Source organism: Tursiops truncatus, chromosome 2, assembly GCF_011762595.2.
Source record: "Tursiops truncatus isolate mTurTru1 chromosome 2, mTurTru1.mat.Y, whole genome shotgun sequence".
NCBI classification, from domain to species: Eukaryota; Metazoa; Chordata; class Mammalia; order Artiodactyla; family Delphinidae; genus Tursiops; species Tursiops truncatus.
Genome location: NC_047035.1, coordinates 37,278,983 through 37,291,497, shown reverse-complemented (window position 1 = coordinate 37,291,497; position 12,515 = coordinate 37,278,983). Strand labels below are relative to the sequence as shown.

The 12,515-nt window shown below is 36.4% G+C and overlaps 1 protein-coding gene across 2 annotated transcripts in view; it reads right to left on the bottom strand.

Annotated features, from left to right (window-relative positions):
* LOC101338040 (uncharacterized) overlaps positions 1-12,515 on the bottom strand; it is a 53,028-nt gene that overhangs the window by 22,711 nt on the left and 17,802 nt on the right. For both annotated transcript variants that reach the window (XR_012329950.1, XM_073800385.1), the window contains exon 4: positions 3,874-4,130. Coding sequence is in view for 1 of the 2 variants with exons in the window: in XM_073800385.1 (XP_073656486.1) it covers positions 3,874-4,079 (206 nt within the window). In the remaining variant the exon portion in view is untranslated. The remainder of the gene's footprint in view (positions 1-3,873; positions 4,131-12,515) is intronic.

Genomic DNA, 12,515 nt, shown 5'->3' with positions numbered 1-12,515 from the left:
CTCTCACAGGTTAGAATGGCCATCATCAAAAAGTCTACAAATTATAAATGCTGGAGAGGGTGTGGAGAAAAAGGAACCCTCCTACACTGTGGGAACGTAAATTGGTGCAGCCACTATAGAGAACAGTATGGAGGCTCTTTAAAAAACTGAAAATAAAGTTACCATATGATCCAGCAATCCCACTCCTGGGCATATATCTGGAAAAGATGAAAACTTTAATTGGAAGAGATACATGTACCCCAATGTTCATAGCAGCACTATTTACAATAGCCAGGACATGGACAACTTAAACGTCCATCAACAGATGAATGGATAAAGAAGACGTGGTATATATATACAGTGGAATATTATTCAGCCATAAAAAAGAATGAAATAATGCCATTTGCAGCAACATGTATGGACATAGAGATTATCATGCCAAGTGAAGTAAGTCAGAAAGAGAAAGACAAATGCCATATGATATCACTTATATGTGGAATCTAAAAAAAATGATACAAATGAACTTATTTTAAAAACTCACAGCCATAGAAAACAAACTTATGGTTACCAAAGGGTGGAGGAGGGAGGATTAATTATGAGTTTGGGATTCACTGATGCACACCACTGTATATAAAATACACAACAAGGACCTACTGTATAGTACAGGAAACTATAGTAATATTTTGTAATAACTTATATGGGAAAAGAATCTGAAAAAGAATATATATATATATACCTATATCTATATCTATATATCACTTTGCTGTACACCTGAAACTAATACAACATTGTAAATAAACTATACTTCAATAAATAAATAAATAGAAAGGAAGAAGTAAATCTCTTTGCCAATAACATGGTCTTGTATAGAGAAAATCTTACAGAATACACACACAAACACACACACACAGGAAAACCTATAGGAGCTAATAAACAAGTTCAGCAAGGTTAGCAGGACACAAGACTGACATAGAAAAATCCACTATATTTCTATTCTCTGAAAATGAACAATCCAAAAACAAAATTAGGAAACAGTTCTCTTTCCAATGCATAAATAAGAATAAAATACTTAGAAATGAAGAAATAAATTTAACAAAAAAATGTAAGACATTCACTAAAAACTGCAAAATATTTTTTGAAAGAAATTAAAGACCTAAATAAATGGAAAGATGCCCCATATTCATGGATTAAAGACTTAATATGACAGTATTCCCCAAATTGATCTACAGATTCAACACAATCCCTATCAAAATCTCAGCTCCCTTTTTTACAGAAACCAACAAACCAATCTTAAAATTCATATCGAAAAGTAAGGGACCCAGAGTAGCCAAAACAGTCTTGAAAATAAAAAGAAAAAGTTTGAGGACTCACATTTCAAAACTTACTACAAAGCTACAGTAATTAGGACAGTGTGGTACTGGTATGAGAATAGACATATAGACCAGTGAAACAGAATTGAGAGTCCAGAATTAAATGAATACATTTATGGTCAATTGATTTTTTTTTGCAAAATTGTCAAGACAACTCAATGGGAGAGAGAATAATCTTTTCAACATGTGGTGCTGGGACAACAAGTGGATCTTCATATGAAAAAGAATGAATTTGACTACTATACATAAAATAGATAACTAATAAGGACTTACTGTATAGTACAGGGAACTTTACTCAATACTCTGTAATGACCTATATGGGAAAAGAATCTAAAAAAGTGTGTATATGTATAACTGATTCACTTCACTGTACAGCAGAAACTAACACAACATTGTAAATCAACTATACTCCAATAAATTTTTTTAAAAACAGAATGAATTGGGACCCCCTAACTCACACTTATAGAAAAATTAGTCAAAATGCATAAATCGTACCAATGTTTTCTTAGGTCAGTCTCCCACGGCAATAAAAATAAAAGCAAAAATAAACAAATGGGACCTGATGAAACTAACAAGCTCTCGTACAGCAAAGGAAACCATAAACAAAATGAAAAGACAACCTACAGGATGGGAGAAAATATTTGTAAATGACGCGACCGACAAGGGCTTAATTTACAAAATATACAAACAGCTCACAGAACTCAACAACCAAAAAACAAACAATCCAATCGAAAAATGGGCAGAAGACCTAAATACATCTCTCCAAAGAAGACATATAGATGGCCAAAAAGCACATGAAAATATGCTTAACATCACTAATTATTAGAGAAATGCAAATCAAAAGTACAATGAGGTATCATCTCACATGGCTCAGAATGGCCATCATTAAAAAGTCCACAATTCATTAGGATTTATACTTAAGATATGAAAAACTATTACATATATATTTGTCTCCAATAAAAAGTTTTTTAAAAAGTCTACAAATAACAAATGCTGGAGAGGGTGTGGAGAAAAGGGAACCCTCCTACACTGTTGGTGGGAATGTAAATTGCTGCAGCCACTATGTAAAACAGTATGGAGGTTCCTCTAAAAACTAAAAATAGAGTTGCCCATATAATCCAGCAATCCCATTCCTGGGCATATATCTGGACAAAACTATAAAAAAGAATGAAATAATGCCATTTGTAGCAACATGAATGGACCTAGAGATTATCATACTAAGTCAGAAAGAGAAAGTCAAATACCATATGATATCACTTATATGTAGAATCTAAAAAAAGGGTACAAATGAACTTATCTACAAAACAGAAACAGATTCACAGACATAGAGAAGAGACTTGTGGTTGCCAAGGGGAAGGGAGTGTGGGGGAGGAATGGATTGGGAGTTTTTGATTAGCAGATGCAAACTATTATACATAGAATGGATAAACAAGGCCCTACTGTATAGCACAGGGAACTATATTCAATATCCTGTGATAAACCATAATAGAAAACTATATAAAATAGAATGTATGTATATGTATAACTTAATTTGCTGTACAGAAAAATTAACACAACATTGTAAATCAACTATACTTCAATAAAATAAAATTTTTTTAATTAGTCAAAATGGATCAAAGACAAAAATTTAAGTACTAAAACAATAACTATTAAAAGAAAACATACGTGTAAATCTTTGTGATACTGGATTAGGCAATGGTTTCTTTGATATAACACCAAAGACACAAATGACAACAACAAAAAAAAGATAAACTTCATCAAAATTAAAAGATTTTGGAAACCAGCCTGGAAGTTGCTCAGAAGTAACCTCAAAAAGTTAAACATAGGGTTACTTTACGACCCAGCAATTCTACTCCTAAGGCATATACCTAAGAGAAATAAAACATACAGTCATATAAAAACTCATATAAGAATGCTCATAGCAGCTTATTCATAAAGTCCCCTGCAAAGGAAACAACCCAATGTTCATCAACTGATGAATGGATAAATAAAATGTGGTGTATCCTTATGATGGAATATTATTCAGCAATACAAAAAATGAAGTACTGATTCATGCTAAACGGTGATGAATCTTGAAATCATTGCGCTAAATGAAAGAAGTCAGACACAGAGGCCGTATATTGTATGTATCATTTCATTCATATGAAATGTCCAGAAAAGGCAAGTCCACAGAGAAAGAAAGTAGATTGCCAGAGACTGGAGAAAGTGGAATGGGGAGTAACTCCTAACAGACATGGGGTTTCTTTAGGGGTTGATGGAAACATTCTGAAATTAGAGAGCGGTGATGCTTGCACAACCTTGTGAATATACTAAAAACTACTGAATTGTATATTGCAAAAGGGTGAATTTTAATGAAATGAAAATTATATCTCAGTAAAAAATGTTTTTTTAAATATAATTTTGAGTCTGTATTTAAAATTCCATTAGATTTAAATTCTGTGATCAATCAGGATATGAGGTTCATATATTATTTGCAAGCTTATGACAAATGACATTTTTGAAAACAAACTAGAAAATTCCCTACCTTAGAAGGTTTTCTAGTTCTATAATTCTTCTAGTTAGATCCCAGTTGCCTCTTTCAAGATTCTGAATATTGATGTTTTTCAAAGATTTAATTCTGGTGAGAGAAGCAACAAGTTCTTCTAGGTCCTTGATATCATCTTTCAGGGACATTATGTGGAATGACTGTTGCACATTCTTTTCTTTGTAACTTTCTAGCTTATTCTTCATCTCTTGCAATGAAGTTTCTTTTATGAAAAGTTTGTTTCGAAGATTTCTTAGCTAATGAGAAAGGAAAAGTGTTATTTAAAAATCATTTATAAATTTGGTTTTAGAAACTTCATGATTTTAAATCATTATGAGTATTTGTGTGTGTGTGTGTGTTAGTTTCTGCTTTATAACAAAGTGAATCAGTTATACATATACGTATGTCCCCATATCTCGTCCCTCTTGCATCTCCCTCCCTCCCACCCTCCCTACCCCACCTGTCTAGGTGGTCACAAAGCACCTAGCTGATCTCCCTGTGCTATGCGGCTGCTTCCCACTAGCCAACTATTTTACGTTTGGTAGTGTATATATGTCCATGCCACTCTCTCACTTTGTCCCAGCTTACCCTATCCCTTCCCCGTAGTCTCAAGTCCATTCTCTAGTAGGTCTGCGTCTTTATTCCTGTCTTGCCCCTAGGTTCTTCATGACCTTTTTTTTTTTTTTTTAGATTCCATATATATGTGTTAGCATACGGTATTTGTTTTTTTCTTTCTGACTTACTTCACTCTGTATGACAGACTCTAGGTCCATCCACCTCACTACAATTAACTCAATTTCGTTTTGCTTTATGGCTGAGTAATATTCCATTGTATATATGTGCCACATCTTCTTTATCCATTCATTTGTTGATGGACACTTAGGTTGCTTCCATGTCCTGACTATTGTAAATAGAGCTGCAATGAACATTTTGGTACATGACTCTTTTTGAATTATGGTTTTCTCAGGGTATATGCCCAGTAGTGGGATTATTATGAGTATTTAAATTATACATTATTATACAATAAAATGAAGACTTCTGAATCTCCTAACAGTAAATTCCAATGTTAAATACATTTTAAAAATCATGTCAAATTGACACATAGGGTTTGGAATAAGTGATTTTATTCTCATCAACATTAACTTTGTTTAAATCTTGTTATAAAAGTAAATTAGACAAATAATTAATTTTATAATTTCTAGCAGAAAAGAAATACTTTATGCTTTGGCTGTGGATGTTTTGTTTTATGATGGGTTGTAAAAGGGAATGTGGTCACAGGCCGCTCTTCTAAAGAGCAGCCTATGTTTATACCACTTGGTTCCTGGCCTTATTTGTGCTGATCAGAGAAATGGGTAGAGGGAAGAGTCAAGAGAAAGAGCCAGGCTTAAATTGATTATATATATATATTTTAAGGCAACTAAAGGAAAGAAGAGATCATAAAGCTATAAAGAGAACCAAGAATTATATGAGACATCACATGACATAAAAGAGCCACCAATGGCTGCCACTGGGGGAAGAGTCCAAAAAGGATCGGAGAGGCAAGGGGCACAGCTGCTGTGAGGTAAGTTATTTATCTCTTGGTAGCCATGTAAAAAGTCTCTGCTCTTCTACCTGATAAGTGAAGAAAGTTCACTAGATGAAGAAAATTGAGGCACTGCTGACATTCAAGGGTCAATTATCTTTTAATTTAATCTAATTTGTTCAAATTTCTTAATAGGCTGTGTGTAAACCTGATGAACTAGTAAGAAAGTAAAGCCAAATTTCTTCTTTTTATTGTTATTTAAAAAAAAATTTATTGGAGTATAGTTGGAGAGTTCCCTGTGCTGTACAGTAGGTCCTCATTAGTTATCTATTTTATGCATAGTATCAATAGTGTATATATGTCAATCCCAATCTCCCAATTAATCCCACCTGCCCCTTCCCCCTTGGTACCCATACATTTGTTCTCTACATCTGTGTCTCTATTTCTGCTTTGTAAATAAGATCATCTATACCAATTTTTTCAGATTCCACATGTATGCATTAATATACAATATTTGTTTTTCTCTTTCTGACTTTACTTCACTCTGTATGACAGTATTTAAGTCCATTCACGTCTCCACAAATGACTCAGTTTTGTTCTTTTTTATGGCTGAATAATATTCCATTGTATATATGTACCACATCTTCTTTATCCATTCCTCTGTTGATGGACATTTAGATTGTTTCCATGTCCTGGCTATTGTAAATAGTGCTGCAATGAACATTGGGGTGCATGTGTCTTCTTTTTTTTAATATAAATTTATTTATTTATTTTTGGCTGTGTTGGGTCTTTGTTGCTGCACGCAGTCTTTTTATCTAGTTGTGGCGAGTGGAGGCTACTCTTCTTTGCAGTGTGCAGGCTTTTCATTGCAGTGGCTTTTCTTGTTGTGGAGCACGGGCTCTAGGAGTGCAGGCTTCAGTAGTTGTGGTGTGCAGGCTCAGCAGTTGTGGCTCATAGACTCTAGAGCACAGGCTCAGTAGTTGTGGCGCACAGGCTTAGTTGCTCCGCGGCATGTCGCATCTTCCCAGACCAGGGCTCGAATCTGTGTCCCCTGCACTGGCAGGCAGATTCTTAACCACTGCGCCACCAGAGAAGCCTGCATGTGTCTTTCTGAATTAAGATTTTCTCTGGGTATATGCCCAGTAGTGGGATTGCTTGGTCACATGGAAGTTCTATTTTTAGTTTTTTTAAGGAACCTCCATACTGTTCTCCATAGTGGCTGTATCAATTTACATTCCCATCAACAGTGCAAGAGGGTTCCCTTTTCTCCACACCATCTCCAGCATTTATTGTTTGTAGATTTTTTGATGATGGCCATTCTGACCGGTGTGAGATGATATCTCATTGTAGTTTTGATTTGCATTTCTCTAATAATTAGTAATGTTGAGCATTTTTTCATGTGTTTGTCGGCCACCTGTATATATTCTTCGGACAAATGTCTATTTAGGTCTTCCGTCTATTTTTTGATTGGGTTGTTTGTTTTTTTGATATTGAGCTGCATGAGCTGTTTGTATATTTTGGAGATTAATCCTTTGTCAGTTACTTCATTTGCAAACATTTTCTTCCAAGATGAGGGTTGTCTTTTCATCTTGTTTATGGTTTCCATTGTTGTGCAAAAGCTTTTAAGTTTAATTAGGTCCTATTTGTTTAGTTCTGTTTTTATTCTCATTACTCTAGGAGGTGGCTAGAGTGTTCTGCCTATGTTTTCCTCTAAGAGTTTTATAGTGGCTGGCCTTACATTTAGGTCTTTAATCCATTTTGGGTTTATTTTTGTGTATGGTGTTAGGGAGTGTTCTAATTTCATTCTTTTACATGTAGCTGTCCAGTTTTCCCAGCACCACTATTGAAGAGGCTGTCTTTGCTCCATTGTATATTTTGGCCTCCTTTGTCATAAATTAGTTGACCATAGGTGCGTGGGTTTATCTCTGGGCTTTCTATCTTGTTCCATTGATCTATATTTCTGTTTTTGTGCCAGTACCATACTGTCTTGATTACTGTAGCCCTGTAGTATACAGTCATGGAGGCTGATTCCTCCAGCTCCGTTTTTTTTTTCCTCAGAATTGCTTTTGCTATTTGAGGTCTTCTGTGTTTTCATACAAGTAAAAGTTTTTGTTCTAGTGTTGTGAAAAATGTCATTGGTAATTTGATAGGGATTGCACTGAATCTGTAGATTGCTTTGGGTGGTATAGTCATTTTCACAATATTGATTCTTCCAATCCAAGAACATGACATATCTCTCTATCTGGTTGTGTCATCTTTGATTTCTTTCATCAGAGTCTCATAGTTTTCTGCGTACAGGTCTTCTGCCTCCTTAGGCTTATTCCTAGGTATTTTATTCCTTTTGTTGCAATGGTAAATTGGATTGTTTCCTTAATTTCTCCTTCTGATCTTTCTTTGTTAGTGTATAGGAATGCAAGAGATTTCTGTGTATTAATTTTGTATCCTGCAACTTTACTAAATTCATTGTTTAGCTCTAGTAGTTTTCTGGTGGCATCTTTAGGATTTTCTATGTATAGTATCATGTCATCTGTAAACAGTTTCAGTTTTACTTCTTCTTTGCCAGTTTGGATTCCTTTTATTTCTTTTTCTTGACTTCCAAAAGTATGTTGAATAATAGTAGCAAGAGTGGGCACCCTTGTCTTGTTCCTGATTTTAGAGGAAATGCTTTCATTTGACTTTGTAAAACAGCATATGCTTTATAACCAGAAAAAAGTTCAAGAATACTCTGTTACTGAATAAAATTACATTAATTAGAAATGCTATAATTCCCAGCAGCAAAGGAGGTACGAAGATCAAGCATTTAAAATTAAATTTTTAATACAGTATGTGTATACGTCGGTGTCTAAATCATTCTGTGGAATTCAATGAAATAAACCTTATATGTTCTCAAAACATACCTTTATGTATTTTCTAATCATACTGCTATTTAAAAAACACATCCCCATGAAGCCAGTAATTTTATAGAGAAAGAAAATATGGAAGAGTGGAAAGACCTCAAAATCTGGAGGAACAAGACAGATTGTGGCCAAGACAAATAAGTTAAATTTTCTTAACCGCCTTACATTCTGGTTGTAAGAAATAAAAATAACATATATCAAGGGCCTAGCATAGTGTCTGGCACATATTAGAATATAACTATACACTAAATTATAAGCATATGCTAAATTGCAGATGTACACTAAATTGCAGTTTGTGCTCCCTTGGAACTTGAAATTAAGTCATCCAAAAAAGCACTCCACAAACTTTGCTAATTAGCTGCAGAAGCAACTAAAGTATCTGAAATGGAGCAGGGTGGTGCTCAAATAAGTTCGTGAAGATGAAGTGAAAGATTTGAGCTCAGGCTAAAACCCATTTCTCCTCTTCATTGCCCAGCCACACTGACAGAACTCTCTGTGCTCATTCTTTATCTACTATTAATCAATTTTTATATCATTCCATCTCTCATCCTTTATGCCTCACCATGGAAACTCTTCTCTTATGTCAGATTCAACACTTCTTTTCAGTTGTCATCATATTCCACATGTCACTGAAGCTTTTGACACCATTGGCCATGCTCTTTTGCTGGGTACAGTCATTGGCACTTGGTATCCATTCCCGTTCCTGATGTCTCCTTGTTCCATAGAACTAGAAATAAAACTGTTATTTTCCAGACTCGTTTTTGGAGGCTGGGATTCTCTAGGTCAATGGTTCTCAAACTTTAGCATGCTTCAGAGTGCCCTGGAAGTCTTCTTTAAAAACACATTGCTAGACCTACCCCCAGAGTTTCTAGTTTGGCCTGGGACTAAGAATTTGGTTTTTTTGTTTTTTGTTTTTTGTGCGGTACGCGGGCCTCTCACTGTTGTGGCCTCTCCCGTTGCGGAGCACAGGCTCCGGACGCGCAGGCTCAGCGGCCATGGCTCACGGGCCCAGCCGCTCCCGCAGCATGTGGGATCCTCCCGGACCGGGGCACGAACCCGTGTCCCCTGCATCGGCAGGCGGACTCTCAACCACTGCGCCACCAGGGAAGCCCAAGAATTTGTATTTTTACCAAGCTTCCAGGTGATGTTAATGTTGCTGGTCTGGAGAGTAAGTACACTTTGAGACCCATGCTTTATGTAAAGTGGGCTGCACCAAAGAGAGATGCATTCTCATTAAATTTAAATTAAAGGAGAAAAGACCATCTTCCCACTGCTATTTCTGCTGGTAACCAAGTTCAAGGAGAAAAAACATTCTCCTTGGAGAATGGACAAAAAAAACATTCCCTGACCTGTTTACCAGTTTTGTGGAAGTTGAGAGACAGCTGTGGCTGTGCAAGAAATGCTCAATGGCAGTAGCAGCAAATTCTGGACCTTCAGATCTCATCTACAGTGGTGTGTCTTTGAACACATTCATCCAACGCTGGCCCCAGCTCCCACACAAAGACTTCCCAATCATTTTGTATACATGTAATTCTCTGTATTAAATAATTTTTTTTGGAAAAGTCAGAGTGGTTTCTGTTTTCTGCAGTGACTCCATGACTGATCCTTGGCTTTCATGAAACCATCTATCTCCTTTTTATCTCCGTCCCTGATTTTCTTTCCATTAGTGCCGGTATCAAAGAACAATGCAAACCTGGATGTGACAAATTCTATGTTGTGTTTTGTTTTCCTTTAAATGACCATAAGAGAGGTAAATTTTTGAAATGAATTTTACAATTTAGAAGCCAGATAAAGCTTCTCAGCGTGAAGTAGAATCTTCAGAATTCAATAAACTCTTCATGGTCAGCACCATAGCCTCCAGGGTTGCACTGACTTCATCATTTAGATTGCTTTTTAATGCCATTTCCAGCACATGGCCAATCTTCTTTATAAAATATTGTTCCATTTCCCCCAAAATATGCATATTAAAAGATGTTCTATAGTTTTGATCCTTGAGCAATCCTCATAGAATAAATATAACCTTCCTACCATAGAGGAAATGGAAATGGCTTACAGTCTGGTTGATAACGAAATGTTTTAAATCTTTTTACCTTGTACTAAACTCTAGGATCAGATTTTTTACCCCCTTCTTACTTTTCACACAAGTGAAACTTTTACTCCTTGTGTAAAGGAATTATTCTTTTATGGCATTTCTTGAGCACTTCCACTCTTCATTCGTCAGTTTCTATTTATTATCAAAATATGTGATTTGCTTCACCTCTGAGTCTATGTATTACAACTCAGATCCTGTCTTAAGACCTATTTATTTAATCACAAATTAATTTACTTAAAATAATGGGTTAGATATTCTATGAAAGATCTATTTAGAAAATACCTCTTAATCGCAAGTTCAAATGTTTAAAAAATGGAAAGTGGGAGCCCCCTGGTGGCCTAGTGGTTAGGATTCTGAGCTTTCACTGCTGTGGCCTGGGTTCAATCCCTGGTCAGGGAACTGAGATCCCGCAAACAGTGCAGTGTGGGGAAAAAAAAAAGTTTAAAATTCATTTATATGTAAATTGATTCACTTAAAAATATGTTAATTAGATCAGAGTCATTTTTTACTCACCCTTTTGTTTTTAACTCTCCCCCTCAAGTCATTTGGTCTGTTCATTGTACTTCTAATGTCTTTCATATCTACCCCTTTCTTCCCATTTATCTTTGTCTTGTTTCAGGGCTTCATTGTCTATCTCATGCACTGTTTGGTGTAAGACATCGTACTTGGTCTTCCCACCTCCAATCTAGCAACCCTCTGAGCCATTCTTTATTCAACAGACAAGGCTTAGTGTCTTCTGTGTTTCAGGCATGTGCTAGGCTCTGGGGATCCTGAGAAGATTAAGAACTCTCAAAAATTTCCCAGCTCACTAGGGAGACCAATTTTGAAACAACTAGAATATACCATAACAGGTGCAATAACAGTGGTATGAGCAGAACGTTCCAAGAACACAAGTAAAGAATATCTATTCTACCCTTAGCTGTTTCAGATCATATAATATCACTTCTCCTCAAAACCCTGTGTTGGGGACTTCGCTGGTGGGGCAGTGGTTAAGAATCCGCCTGCAGGGGACACGGGTTCGATCCCTGGCCCAGGAGGATCCCACATGCTGCAGAGCAACTAGGCCCATGCACCACAACTACTGAGCCCACGTGCCACAACTGCTGCAGCCTGCGCGCCTAGAGCCTGTGCTCCGCAACAAGAGAAGCCACAGCAATAAGCCCGCACACCGCAACGTAGAGTGGTCCCTGCTCGCCACAACTAGAGAAAAGCCCGCGTGCAACAACGAAGACCCAGTGCAGCCAAAAATTTAAAAAATAAAAGTAAATAATTAATTAATTAAAAAAAAACAACAAAACACTGTGATGATTCCCCGTCAACCTCAAACTCATTATAGCATGTTATTCTGGCTACTTCATTGACTCCAACCTACTTTTACAGTTCTACACCCCTATCTTCAGTTATTTATTTTATTTATTTTTTTGGCCATGTCGCACGGCATGTGGGATCCTAGTTCCCCAACCGGGGATCGAACCTATGCCCCCTGAAGTGGAAGCGCAGAGTCTCAACCACTGGACCACCAGAGGAGTCCTCCTACACCCCTATCTTCAACTTCTATGCCCTTCAAGTTTCACCTTAACTGCCCCTACCTCCAAGAAGCCTATGCTCAGAGTTTACCTGGTATTTCCTTTCATTGTATATGCCTAACTCCCCACCTTCTAATTTTTTTTGTGGATGAGAATCATGGTTAATTTATTTTTATATCCTCACCTCCCAAGTGCCTTATTTTAGTAATTTTCACATGGCAGAACCTAAACAAATGCTGAGCTGAAACTTGATTCCTATCAAATGATCCCAATTTCTGGTAATCACAATAATTGCTCAAGTCTGTCAGCATTATCTTCATTATTTTAACCAGTAAGTCAGGGGGTTCTCTGAACTGCAGTGGTTCAGCGATACCATGTAAATAATGAATGTCCCCTGGAGTTGTGTAATGCAGTGGTCCCATTTCGCTATACTAGGATATAAGAACTATGTTTTAAGATCTTATTTTTAGTTATCTTATTGTTAGGGTATTTTTAAGATAATGTTAGGTAACAGGTTTCTTGAAAAGTACTTAAGGTAGCATGAGTCTCAGACTCACACAACATTGATTCTAGATCTAGTTTAATTTTCCTTTTAATGACCAAAC